This window comes from Hemicordylus capensis, chromosome 10 (genome assembly GCF_027244095.1).
Source record: "Hemicordylus capensis ecotype Gifberg chromosome 10, rHemCap1.1.pri, whole genome shotgun sequence".
NCBI classification, from domain to species: Eukaryota; Metazoa; Chordata; class Lepidosauria; order Squamata; family Cordylidae; genus Hemicordylus; species Hemicordylus capensis.
In genome coordinates, this window is record NC_069666.1 from 10,672,058 (window position 1) to 10,686,492 (window position 14,435).

At 46.8% G+C, this 14,435-nt stretch overlaps 1 protein-coding gene across 5 annotated transcripts in view; it reads right to left on the bottom strand.

Annotated features, from left to right (window-relative positions):
- Positions 1-14,435, bottom strand: part of SH3GL3 (SH3 domain containing GRB2 like 3, endophilin A3) — a 196,410-nt gene that overhangs the window by 31,529 nt on the left and 150,446 nt on the right. Inside the window, exon 1 of one of the 5 annotated variants that reach the window (XM_053271895.1) lies at positions 6,673-6,964. The exons of 1 other annotated variant lie outside the window; for it this stretch is intronic. In XM_053271895.1, the coding sequence (XP_053127870.1) occupies positions 6,673-6,717 (45 nt within the window). In that variant the 5' untranslated portion in view covers positions 6,718-6,964. Of the gene's footprint in view, positions 1-549; positions 713-5,522; positions 5,541-6,672; positions 6,967-14,435 lie in introns of those variants that run through there. 3 more of the 5 variants (XM_053271898.1, XM_053271897.1, XM_053271899.1) reach the window with 3 other exon arrangements.

Sequence of the window (14,435 nt, forward strand, 5' to 3'; positions counted from 1 at the left end):
GGTGATGTAAACCATGGGCAATGGAAGGTTCTGGACTCCTGACCCACACACCCCCATTTTAAAACTGGACCAAAATGCCACCCCCACTGCAAACCAAGCATCGTTGCATGTTTAAATAGACAGAGCTGCTGCTATTACAATTCCTTCGGTCACAAAATGGGGACATTTCATTGCATTCAAATCAAAATGACTTAATGGTTAGAACCCTTGTGTAGTTTCCCACTCACAATGAAGTTTTGAATTTGACAAAAGGTTTTCATGTGATATCTATATACAATCTAGGGGAGGGAGGGAGAGGGGAGGGGGAGAAAGAAAGAAAGAATTCAGACTGACTACTAGGGACGCTTCTGAGATGCTGAAAGGAGTGATATGAATTCCTTAAACAAATAAGTAAAATCAAAGGTCTTGTGTGAGTGTATACTGTTTTTAGACTCTTCTGTAATACAGTACACTAAATATTGCTTCGTTAGCAATATATCCCCCACCCTCCATTCGTCCATTCATGTAATGGCATGCAAAAGCCTTCATGCCCCATTCCTCTTTCCTCACCTCAGGCTTCTTTTTGGAGCGCCTCCATTCTCAATCGTGCCTCCAGCATGAGCTCTGTTCACTTCAGAGTTCTCTCACCCTGCCCTGGGAACTGGGCCAGCTTCTGGAATCTCTTCCCTCAGCCTCCTGTCCTTTGGGAGAGAATTAATCCCCTTTTCTCTCCGTTCCCTGCCTCAGACTTTTCTCCCTAGCACCCTCTCTGTCAAAGTGAGCCTTGGCCAGATTGTAATGGCATGCCTGACAAAACAGGAGGCTAGCAAGCTTTGTCATCCCCGAGGCTCTTCAGCAATTCATTCCCCTGGAGCCATGTGTGTTTCACATTAGCTCATCCTGTCACTATGACAAAGATGCAGAGTATCTCCACGATTCTCTCTTCCAGGTGTAGGGTCTGCTCTAGTTTACATTGGCAGCAAAGAATAGTGGTGGAATCCTAAGAGGACTGTACTACACCAGACTGCATATGGAGAATATGACTCTGAATCCATGTTCTCCTAAGAAAAAGCAACAAGAAAACCACCCAGCATATAAGAAGATAGCACTTCAGGGAGAAATGTTCTATCCCAATCCTTGGCTTGCTGTGCCAATTTTCTGTTCGCAAGGGGTTGGTGATGGGGCTATAGCTCAGAGATGAGCATCTGCTTTGCATGCAGAAGGTACCACGTTCAATCCCTGACATCTCCAGGGAGGGCTGGGAATGGGAAAGACTTCAGCCTGAAATTTTGGAGAGCCGTTGCCAGTCAGTGTAGACAGTCCTGAGCTAGATGAATCAATTGTCTGACTTTGAATAAGGCTGCCTCCTAAGAGTTTGTGATGTAGGGCAGGAGTGCCCAATCTGGGAACAGACATCTCTAGCCACAATGGCCGAAGGTTGGCAATCCCTGATGTAGGGGGAAAGTATATAAATGTATATTTCTCGGACCCGCGGAAGGGCCTTTTCAGTTGCTGCCCCCCTTCTTTGGAACTCTCTTCCCCTCCAGATTCGTTTAGCCCCTTCCTTACTGATCTTCAAATCTCTATTGAAGACTTTTCTTTTTCATCAGGCTTTTGCCCTGTAGTTTACCTATTTGCTTTTTGCTAGTTACTTCAGTTTTTAATTTAGAATGTAATTTTTAATGTTGTCTTGCCTGCATGTTTTTGTGCACCGCCTGGAGTCTTTGGAGTGGGCGGTATATCAAATGTTTCTAATAAATAATAAAAATCCCTCACTTGCAGTCTGAAGTGATATTGCCATTCTGCCATGTAGGAATTCTGCAACCATTATTTATTTACTAATATAGCACCTTCCACATACAGGAGAACCTCGTCAATCACGGACTCAGTATCAGCAGTTTCAGGTATCTGTGAAATTGACACCCGATCTCAGTATATGTGTGAATTGACACCTGCCCGGTGTCAATATGCCGGGGTGGGGGTGGGGGTGGGGGTGGTGGGGACAGCTTTAAAAGGGTTAACAACACTTATCTGTGGGTCTGGGGTGGCCAGAAATGACCTCGGAGGTCATTTCCACCTGCCATTTTGAGATTGTGAGCCTCAAAATGGCTTCCTTTTTAAAAAAAGAAAACGGGGAAACTGCAATATTTGGCCAATTTTTGACTATTCGAGGACACTGCTGGAGACCCGTGAAGCAAAGTAGTCCACCACCCCACCCCACCGGCATTTTAAGGGCAATTTAACTCCTTTTCCTTTTGGCATTTCTCTCAACCTCCAGGAACCTAACCCCCACAGTTGCATCGGCCCAATGCCTCCATATCCACGGTTTCCGTATCTGCGTAGTGGATAATGGAACCCCCACAGATACGGAGGTTCTCCTGTACATAGCTCTTTAGAAAGAAAGACGACAGGTTGCTAGGGAGGCGGAACCAGGATCGGCCTCAATCCCAGCACTGCACACAAGCAGCCATGCCCAGGTAGGGCTTCCCTATCCTGGGTAGGGCTGCTCATGTACATAGCCTAGTAGGTCGTAGAAATGACAGATGTAGGACTGCAACAAATGTACATCTGTGGTGTACAGATGTATGAAGGTAACAAGTCCTATTCACACATTATGTTGAGCATTCATACAAGTACACAGTGGACACAGGTAAATATCTTTGCACAGGTACAGTTATTCTCATGGGATGTTCAACACAGGTGCAGCAGTACACTTCCTATCGGTACCTGCGGGTCCTGTACCCAGGCTCACTTTGAAAATGAACACAGGTACAGTCGTCCACACATAAACATGTACAAGTGTACAGATATCTGTACATTTGTGTCACATTAGTCCTATTCAGACATTAGGTTACTCGTATGAGTGTACAGTGGATACAGGTAAACATCAGTACACAGGTATAGTTATTCACATGTAATTTTGAACACAGGTACAGCAGTACACATTCACACAAAAACCTGTGTGAGTGTACAGACATTTGTATACTCCTACAACATATGGGCCTGGTTCACACAACCATATACCACATAATGCCTTAAAAGGGCTGCAGAGGCCTTTCAAATGCATGGCACAGACAGGCAGTGTACTGCTGTACCTGAGCTCAACATAACATGTAACTGTGCCTTTGTGCACTCTACGCTTGTTGGATGAGTGTTGAATGTAAAGTCTGAACAGGACTCCTGGCTACCATTTTGTTCCACATGCTTCTGGGAATCCCAGAAGTGGGAAAAGGAGGCAAAGTGCCCACTCTCACTGTTGGTTCCCAGCAACTGGTATTCAGAGGAATCCAGCCTCTGGACCTGGAGAGCGCATATAGACAACACAAATAGAAGCCATGGATATAATTGCCCTTCCTGAATTTGTTCAAAGCCCTTTTGAAGCCATATAGTCTAGTGGCCATTACTGCATCTTCTGCAGTTAATGCTGTATATTACGTGTTGTCCATCCTTCTGTCTGCCCTGGAGTTAAAGACCTAAACTCAGGCAGTGACGGGGCCAGGCATACCTCTCTTGGAAGGCTGCTCCAAATCACGGCTGCCACTGCTGAAAAAGCCCCTTCCCAAGTACCCACCTCCTGTACCTTCCATGGTGAGGGGACCTGAAGGAGCAGCACTTCCATCACAGAAGAGAGTTTCCGGAAGAGTAGCTGCCTCCAGCATTTCAACTCTCCACATGCTCAGCTGCCTACAACCCGCCCAACATTCATAAACTGCAATCTACAGAGGATGTGGACACTTTCAGAATCGCTTACAGCTTTATTGTGCATTTGACACTCTGCACTACTTATGTCATGGTCTAATGTTGTAAATCATGATGGCGACAAATAGTTATATACCACTTTTCTACAAAAGTCCCCAAAGCGGTTAAGAAAGAAAAGAAAAAGAAAAGAAAAGAAAAGAAAGGCTCCCTGTCCCCAAAGGGCTCACAATCTAAAAAAGAAACATGAGAGAGACACCAGCAACAGCCACTGGAAGGATGCTGTGCTGGGGATGGATAGGGCCACCCTCAACATATCCCCTGGGAAGAAGTGATAGTGTGGAAGCAAGGCAGGAAGGAAAACTACCCAGGTTCTCCTCGTACCTTGCTTCCACACAACTGAAAATTGGGAGCACACGCAGCTCCCAAACCTGTGTAGAACAGCTTCTGATTGTGTGAATGACCTCACTGTGAATGACCTCAGAGGTTCCCAGCCTTAGGTCCCCATGTGGTGTTGAACTACAACTTCCATCATCCCCAGCCACAATGGCCTTTGTTGTATTACAGCTCCCATGATCCCCTGACATGAAGGCCAATGTGGCTAGGGATGATGGGAGTTGTAGTCCAACAACATTTGGAAACCCAAAGTTTCCCTGGTCTACATGGACTTTCCAGGGTTTCAGAACAAGGGCTCTCCCAACCTTACCTAGAGATGCCAGGGATTGAATCTAGAATGTCAGCATGTGAAACAGGTGTTCTCTCTCTCAGCTATGGTCCCTTCCCAGTAAGCACTTGATATATATTTGATATTCAGAAGATCGATCAACACTGCATTTGATCTACATATCAAGAACTACCTTCTTGGAGCCAAGCAGAACTGGGGCTGGATGGGAGACCACCTGGAAACCCCATGTATGCTGCTTTGAGTTCCATCATGAAAAAAGTCAGGATACAATTGAAATAAATAAATAAAAACACACCTTGTTAATTAATCCAAAGGGTTTTTTTTTTAACCCACAGCTGCTTCCATGTCAACTATCACCAATGCTGATTAGAGTCTCTGCTTTCCAATAAAGACAAGTGAAACGCACAGTGGGAAATCTACTCTCTGTTATACAAACTGAGAGCATAATATGGTGGTTAAGGATATGGAACAGCTCTCATTTGAGCTTCAGCAGAGTTGTACATAGGAAGCTGCCTAATGCACAGTCAGACCATTAGTCCATCTAGTTCCATATGGTCTACACTGACTGTCTTTCCCAGACCTATCTGGAGATGCCAGTGATTGAATCTGGGGCTTGCAGATGCCTTATCACTGAGCTACTGGCCCCCGTTCTCTATCTGTGAATAAGTCCCAAAAAGTTGCAAATGACAAAGAAACCAACCTCTCTGCCTTCACACACATCTGTGATAGTCATTTAAGGAACACTCTCAGCCAGAACAGTTAAAAAAAAGAAACCGCTCTTTTCCAATGCGCAGAAACAAGCCCTTTGCCTGGTCACCTGGAGCTGATTCACACTCGCCACAGGCCACAAAGCAAGTGGCTGTTTACAAGCCTGAGCTTGTAAACAGTAATAAGATGCTCTCTCCAAAGGCATCTGCTAGCTCTCTGAAAAGCATGTTGATCTCCCAGCAGAAGCACAAGAGAGAAGCATGAGAATTCCCTTGCGGATGGAATGAGAGAAAAGGCAACCTTTGATGGGACTGTTTATTTGGGGGTGGGGGGAGAGAACATAAATACCAAGAAGGGACACATCACCATCATCCACATGGAACAAGAGGAAAAGATGTAATTTTAAAAATGACAATGGGCAGATAAAGTCTAAAGTAATATGAAATCAACTCACTTGTAGGATGAGAGAAGCTTATGTGGTCTGTGAAGAAATAGTGGATTTTGCCAGAGATCTCCTTTCAGAACGCTAGCAATCCTCAACAACAACAACAATGCCCCCCCAAGCACCAGAAAGCCCCCACAGCGCAAAACCTTCTACAACCTCCTTGCCAGGGCTCTAGAGATCTAGCATCCTATGTTTGCTACACTATGGGCACTCAGCCCAATCTTTCAAGGTAGAGTATCCCCCACTTTTTGTGTTGTGCCCTGGATAGGTCCATCCCATGAATGGGCAGATGTTGGTTCAATCACATATCTGGTAGAGCAGCTGAGGCCTCTGATCGATCCAATGAGATGAGAAAGAACCCATGTTGCAACTGGAAAAGAAATCTTGAGTGTGCAGAAGGCTACACTTGCAAAACCCTTTTCCTTTCCTTAGAAGGGAAGGCTTAAAGAGATTTAACCTTTGGAAGAGGGCAAGCTAAATTCTCTAGAAAGGAGTTACCAAAGAGATGTGGAGAAAGGATTCACTCTCCCTACAGAATCATCGCCAAAAGGCTGTCTGGGAATTCCCTCCTCCACCAGGGCTTCTGAATATGTGATGTGGGAAGAAGCCCTCGTGGCAGAGTGCTGGTCTGGGTTAAATATGCACCTCCAAAATGCACCCCTTATGGTGTGCAAATGCCACAAAGAAGGGCTGCGAACACATCATACAGGGACGCAACTGGGCTGGCCACAACCCCCTGTTGATCGTACACGGCAGCAAACACGGGATTCTCTCTGCCTAACGTGCAAAAGGGCGCATTAGTCTAACCCGTTGGGCATGGGGCAGAAGAACCCTTCGGAGGAGAGGCGGGTGTGACTTCTGCAAGAAGAGGAAGGGAAGGCACGGATCTCTTTTTACGTTGAGGCCTTAAAAAAAAGAGTTAACTGGGGGCAGCAAAAGTCCAGCGGGAAGCCAATGCCTAGTGGCCGAAGTCTAGGGGACCTCAGGCAGGGAGGACCGGCAGCCCCCTGACGCTCCTACAGAACAGGATCAAGAGGCGACCCAACCCCTTGAGCATTCACAAGCAATCCCTCTTGCGAGACTGCAAGCGGGGGGGGGACTCAGGCTGGCTTGAGGAACCAGCTCGCCCCCCGCCGCCCCCCGCAGCTGTTCCCCTTACCTGGCTGGCCTTATGGAACTGCTTTTTCAGCCCTGCCACTGACATACTCCCTCCGCTTTGGGAGCAGCCAGCAGCACCAGCTTCACTCCGGAGCCGCCGGGCCCAAAGAAACAATACGAGCGGGCCTCGGGGCCGATGCCCAGGCCGCCCCGGGGCTCCGCGGGAGGTTCCCTCTCTGCAGCTCGAGACGCGCGCCGTGCCAACCTCGCGCCGCGCTCGCTCTGTCACCGCCAGCAGCAGCAGCACCACCACCACCCAAGAGGAAAGGCAGATGGCAGCAACATCGCATTCCAAGCGTGCTCCACGCCTGCCGGCCCATTGGCCAGCAATGCCGTCTATGCTAATAAGAAGGGCGGTCGCTCGCCTAGCTATTGGTGGACGGAGGGAGCTATGCAAAACAGAGAGGGAGACTTCGGGGCGCCCACGCTCCGCTATCGCTTGGAGACCGCAGGAAGATGCCGGGTGGGGGAGAGGGCACGTCAGGAGAGGCAGGCTGGGAGACGCGGGGCGGCGAGGGGCTTGCTGGGAAGCGCAAACGCGGATGGCAGGCAATTTTGCCCAGGCGAGGACGGGCGGGGCGGTGGGGGGGAGGCCCTGGAATTCGCTACCGTTAAAGTCATAAGAATGACTGTTGAAGATCATGCAGATATCTGGAAAAAAATCAGTCCCCGATTACCCGGCTGCAATATTTGAAGGAATACCTACAAGGAGGCAGCTTCATACGTTACGCAACAATCCCAGGTTTGCCACCAAGTGTACAGTCAAGGAGTGCTACGGCCAGTACTGACCCTCTTGCCTATCCACACATCATGTTCAACACTTGTACAATCTAGCCCTATTCAGACACTGTCTTTTACTTGCATACAGGTGTCTGTACATTCATACATGTTTTTGTATGAATGACTTTACCTGTGCCCATTTTAAAAGTGAACCTGTGCACTGAGCCCTCAAGTGCATGGTACAGAAAGCAAGTGAACTATACTATACCTGCATTCAAATCTGTATACACAGTGCACTAATTGTTCGAGTGCTGAACATAATGTGTGCATAGGCTAGTGTACAATGTACACAGCTACAGTTATCCACACATTGTGTTGAACAGCAACACAGGTAGCAGTACACTGTCACCTCCCATCTATACCCTGCATCTGAGGGGAATATCTTACAGTGCTCACACATCAAGTCTCCCATTCATATGCAACCAGGGTGGACCCTGCTTAGCTAAGGGGTCAAGTCATGCTTGCTACCACAAGACCAGCTCTCCTCTCCAGACCAGCTCTCCTCTCCAATAGGATTAGCAATAATCCTGCAGCCAATCTTAAGCATATTTATTCAGAAGCGAGTCTCCCCTATTGAGTGGACCTCATTCCCAAGTAGGTGTGCCTGACTGCAGCCTTCAGTGGAGATCAGACAGAGAGAAATAATGCTCATGGGAGCCAGTGTGTGACCTGAGCCCTCTTCAGACATTACACTATACATGCATACAGGTGTCTGTGCAATGTTGGTGTATGAAATGACTGTAAATGGGATCATTTTAAATGTGAACCAGAGTACAAACCAGAGTACAAACCCCCCCAACACAGTTTAGTAAGTATACACATGTACAGGTATTGAACATAACGTGCATAACTGTACATGCTGTAGCGTGTACCCTATGCACAGATACCTGCATTGAACATAATTTGTGAATAGGGCTTTTGTAGCTTGAGATTTGGATATAAGAAATTGGATATCGTTGGATGAGACACCATCACAGCCAAAACTTACTTCACAAGGCTGTTGTGAGGCTAAAATGCTGTTGGGGTTTCTTTAGGGAACGGTTAGGATACACAAAATTTGCTATAAATTTGTATGTGTTATTTTGAATGGAGGCTCTCTGGTCCCATCTAGTGGCTGAACCTCAAGGACTGTGAATCTGCTGAGTAACTCAAGAGTTGTCTATGATTTCTGGGAGTGCTTTTTGCACTCTGCCTTCAGAGAATAATCCTTTCCGCATCAGCTCAACTACCAAGGAACCGTTGCACGTTGCAGTAGATTCTGGGAATGCACTAGCTTGTTTGGGGATCTAGCCGGATCAGTCTTCTGCTGCCTGATGTACACTGAGCATACATTCACATACAGCCACACTCCCGAGGCAGCATACAGCAGGAGAACATAGGAACACAGGAAGCTGCCAGTGCCCAGTACCAACACGGACAATTGCTCCATCTAGCTCAATATTATCTACACTGTCTACATTGACTGCTTCTGGCTCTCAGGGTTTCAGGCAAGAGTCTTTCCCAGCCCTACTTAGAGATGCTGCCAGGGAAGGGATTGAACTGGTCTAGTGGTAGCCAGCATGACTTGTTCCCTTAGCTAAGCAGGGTCCACCCTGGTTGCATATGAATGGGAAACAAGAAGTGTGAGCACTGTAAGATATTCCCCTCAGAGGTTGGAGCCACTCTGGGAAGAGCAGAAGGTCCCAAGTTCCCTCCCTGGCAGCATCTCCAAGATAGGAGATGAGAGAGATTCCTGCCTGCAACCTTGGAGAAGCCGCTGCCAGTCTGTGTAGTAGACAATACTGAGCTAGATGGATCTATGATCTGACTCAGTATACGGCAGCTTCCTATGTCCCTATGACCTGAAGGCAAAGCAGCTGCTCTACCACTGGGCTATGGCCCTAAGGAGAATACTGTACAGCACACAGTGCCCAGATGTAGTCACCTATCCAAATGCAAACCAAGCTGAACCCTGCTTAGCAAAGGGACAATTCATGCTTGCTGCTGCAAGACCGGTTCGCCACGCGAAGACTGCACACTTTCCAACATTTCACTGATGAAAATAGAGCCATTCAAAAATGAAGTTTGAAAACTCCGGTGTTCAAACAAAGTATCACTGCCTGACCCACCCCATTCCCCATCACTGTCCTCCATTGATTTAAAAATAGGGCTGGCATGGAATCTCCCCCACCAACCACCATTTTCGCTGCCTTATTTGCAGGTGGTAGAAAGGGTGGCATTTTGGCAGGAATTCAAAGATTTAGGCCAAGCTTATCCCAGGTGGTGACAGCAGTAGCAATTGCTGGTGATTAGCAACCACCCCCTTTAAAAAACAAAAACAAAAAAACAGAATCCCCCTATGTGTGATGCTACATCGTGATATAGTTCCTCACAGAGGAGGGTCCTGGATAAAAATCTTGCAGCCACTGGGAAGAGTTGATATTGTTGTTGCCATGGAAGAGGTGATGCTGAACGCTCAGAAAGGGTTTCTCAAACCCACAAATGTGCCCAAAGGTTCTGGGAACAGATTCAACCTAGCCTTATCTAAAAGCCTTGGGGTGGGTCTGCTCTAGTCAGGGATGCAGATTCCCCCTCTAAGCATGTGACCACCCCCTCCAAGTGGTTTCTGTCCCCCTGCAAAAAGTGTCTTCTCCCCATCCCCGCATTTAAGTGAAGAGATGCTCCTCAAGTTTGTCTCCATTCCTGAATCCTGTTCACATACCTTTTGTGACCCCATTTGAAACAAGATTGCAATCTCAGACCAGTTCATTCCCCCCACTCACACAAAACACTCTTCTTCTCTAGCTTCTGACAATAAATCAAATCGCATCATCACCATGCACTTTACAAATATTTTTGCATCTTTTTCAGTGTTTGTGGATATCAACATCTCTTATTTTAACAAATGTTTTGTGGCGGGGATTAGTCAGTCTTTTGGGAACTGCCTGGACCATACATCTGGGAATCATCACACATTCGGCCCGTTGGTTGGTGAGGCAACAGGAAAAGCATGATGGGTCACAGATGTTTGACATGGAGATGCTCTGCAGAGCCCTGGATCACAAAAAAAGGTTTTGAAAAGCTTCACTTGCCGCATCTAGTTGTTATTATTTTGTAGAGATTAGCCTATGCACAAAATGCACTGCAATGCATGAGAAGGAGAACTGAAATGGTGATCCAGAAACAGAGAAAAGCAAGACCTTCTTTATCTTGGGGAGGAGGAAGGAGCTCCCCACCCCACCTGCACAGCTAGCTTTCAGAGGCTAAAAAAGGGGGCACTGTGACTCTCCCATCCTCGCCCTCAACCATTGCTGCAGCCAACCGCTGTGCTCCATCCTGCCACCGACAGCGGCAATCTTTAGGGGGCAAAAGGGGGGACTTTCCCCTCACCCAATCACCCCCTCCCCATAGCTACTGCTGCCGCCACAGCTTAAAAAAAAGTAAAAGGGGGGGTTTCCTCTCACCCCCTCCCCACAGCTACTGCTGCCACTGCTCCTCAAATTTTGCTGCCCAGTCTAGGCAGATGCCTCCTCTGCCTCTGCATCAATTCACCATTACTTGTGTCTAAAAGAACAAAGTGACAACGCCAAGTGAGCTTCACTGGGCAGGCTATTCCACAGACAAGCGTGCCACCACCGAAAAGGCCTCTCCCTGGTAGCCACCTCATTTGGCAGGGGTACTCGGAGCAGGACCTCCAGAGAAGATCTTTAGGTCTGAGTCAGGGCATATGGGACAAGGTACTCTCTCAGGACACTTTGGACTCTGGCCACCACTTAGCAGTATATGGGATGGGGGCAATGATTTCTAAGAATGAAGCAACAGGCCCAGTTTAGGAATCACTGGCTGTAAGGAATTGCTGGCTTCAGGGACATGTACAGCTCATTTCCTTGTCCCATTCCATTTCAGCTTAAGGGCCAGTTTATTGCTCTCTGTCATATTTCTAATCCATATACACTGTCACCATTCAGTAATGTGGGCTTTTATTTTAAAATAAGGATGAATGGGCACTGTGAGTGACAGATGGCATACAAACCAGCTGATGCAAACATACCCTCGGAGTCAGGGACTGATTTATTGTTATGTGTGTTTTCCCAAGCATAAGGTGCATGCCATGGATGAACAGGTGGTAGGGGCTGAGATAAGACAAATTAACAACCTTTCTTCTTCCCTTTGTGAAATGCATGACAGAGCCCAAGAAATTAGCTATCCATATCACACTAAAATAAAAATGGATGGGCATATACAGGCGTGTGTGTGTGTGTGTGTGTGTGTGTGTGTGTGTGTGTGTGTGTGTTTTCCAGGCATTTTCTCAGATTCTGTTACACTAATAGAGATGTGTAATATAAAGAAGAAGCTAAACATGGCATCTTACTTGCACCTATTAGGTGTATTCTCCATATAGTTTTTGGATTACAGGCTTAGATAACTTCAGTGCCATCTTCTGGTACTAGAGAGAACTGTTATAAAAGGGGTGAAAGGAAACTATTAACTTTCACGTGTTGTTATTTTTATTGAAAAGTTTGCAAAGCAGTTTATATAGGAAAAGAATAAGAAGATGGTTCTCTGTCCCCAAAAGGCTAATTTAAATGGTTTTTTTTGGAGGGGGGGGATCTGAGGACAAACTGTCTCTATTCCGCTAATTTGTTAGCAGAAGCTCAATATTGTTTCCATGAGCAAATAAAGAGGTATTTTTCCACAGTTTTCTAGCAATCATGGTGACTTCTGCTACGAAAACACAAGAACATAAGAACAGCTCTACAGGATCAGGTCGAAGGCCCACCTGGTCCAGCATCCTTTTCCACACAGTGGCCTACCGTAACTCTGGTAAGCCCAGAGGCAAGAGGATAGGGTGTGCCCTCTCTCTTGCTGTTACTCCCCTGTAACTGGGATTTAGAGGCATCTTTAGAGGCATCTTCTAAGGTCTATTTTCAGCCATTGGCTCCAATTAAGTTTTACTTTCCATTAATGTGTGAATAAATAAAGGTATGAAATTGCTTAACCTGTGAAATAAATATGAACGAATCCATCCACCCATCTATTGCCTCTGCTTAACTAGTGAAAAAATAAAAAGGGGGAAAGCAACACTTAGTTGGAATTCATCCATAAACTTGCATTAAAAGAGTGTGGGGAAATAAGGGTCCTAATCTACTCTTGTGATTTTACATATGATCAACCCTTCCAGTCCAATAATGTAGAGTAGGGGGTCCTAACAGGTCTCCAGATGTTGTTGAACTACAATCTCACCATCAAATGCAACTCCCATCAACTTTGGAGATATGAATGAATGAATGAATGAATGAATGAATGAATGAAATGTGATACTAACTCTGGACCACAGGTGGCAGTGACCTTCTATGATTACATTAGAAGCAGTTTACAGGGGAGAAATGTAGGGTCAAAAGCAGCTGGTTAAAACTGCTGTAAAAATCAACTGTGTGGAGGAGGTGCGTAACACAAGCACAGATAAGTCATGCCACGCCATTATCATCTTCTTTGCCGGTTTGGCATCATGATTTAGAGTGTGGGTGTAGGAGCAGGGAGACCCACTTTCAAATCCATACTCAGCCACAACATTCACTGGATGGATATAGGGCCGATCCCTAGGCTGGTTCTTCTTATGGCCAACAGCTGGGCAGGAGCATCCGGACAGGCTCCAAGCTGCAGGCACACTCCCTAGAAATGACCATGTGTTGGCAGAAACCAAGATAGGAGGATGGGGGAAGTGATTGTGTGCTAGTCACAGTCTGGAGAGAATGCAGCAGCAGGCAGCCCTCATTGTGTACCCAGCACGGTTTCGAGAGTGGAGGGGAAGAATGTCCCGTGCTGTCCTAGCCAGATTATGACCTGTTCACTTCTTGCTCCTCTTACCTGGTTTTTGCCAACACATGACTGTTTCTCGAGAGCATGGATGGGGCTTGGAGCCTCCTGGTATACCCAGCTGTTGGTCATGAGAACAAGCCCACTGTCTCTTTGAGCGGAAATGAGCATAAAGTGGGTTAACAAACAGCAGCCATCACCTGGAGCTTGATGCCAGTTCCTGGAGACCCCAAGCCCATCCTTGAGGGTTGGCAACCCTACCAAATATACCACCGAACCCACTGGAGGAAGGATGGGGTACACATGGACTGGTGAAGATGCTTACAGCATTATCTCAGGGTGCAAATCTCCCATTCACTTTGTGCTACCTTTTCTGGCTAATGTTACAGCCTAGAGCTGAAACAAGAGTCAGAAAAATTAATCCAAGGCATTTTTACATTTTGGATTTTGATTTTGACATATGACCCCCAAATTCAGTGGCTGGATTTTGGAATCCAAAACCTGATATTGAGATTTGAAATTTAACTGTGTTGACTGGTAAAATGAATGAATGACATTAAAGAATTTGCTGAAATAAATTATAATTTAAGTTCTCTGTCAGATCTCATCAGACATTGACAGCGGATTCAGGTCAGCTTTCAGATCCTAGGCTTGTTCACACGGTCATTTGAATCTGGGTTTAATGTGGGTTACCAATGTTGAAATGATTGTGGGATCCCATGCCAAGGCGGTTATTGGCCTGAGAATCCCACCTTGGCATGGGTTCACACAATCACTTCAGTACTGGTAACCCAGATTAAACCTAGATTCAAATTATGTAGCCCTTTCTCATGACCCATGAAAAAGGGCTTGAGGGAGAGTGGGGAGGGCCCAATCTGGGGCCCAAAGAAAGCTCCACTGCCTGTCCAGCTGCCAGATAGCCCACAATGCACCACACGGGCAGCCTGGCGCATTGAGATATCCCCCAGCTACCAAGGCCACTCTTTCTCCCTGGCTCTATGGTAAGTATGGCTGTCAGATGCCAAAAAGGAGCTGCTGGCAGCCTGAGTGCCCACACGACCTGTGCTTGAAGTAGGAGGCACATACACATCCTCCTACCTCACTTTTTAGTCCAGATACAAAAGTTGAGCTACCCAGGGGAACAATCCTGGTGCTTCTCACAAGCAGTCCTTCCTGGGCTAGCACTGT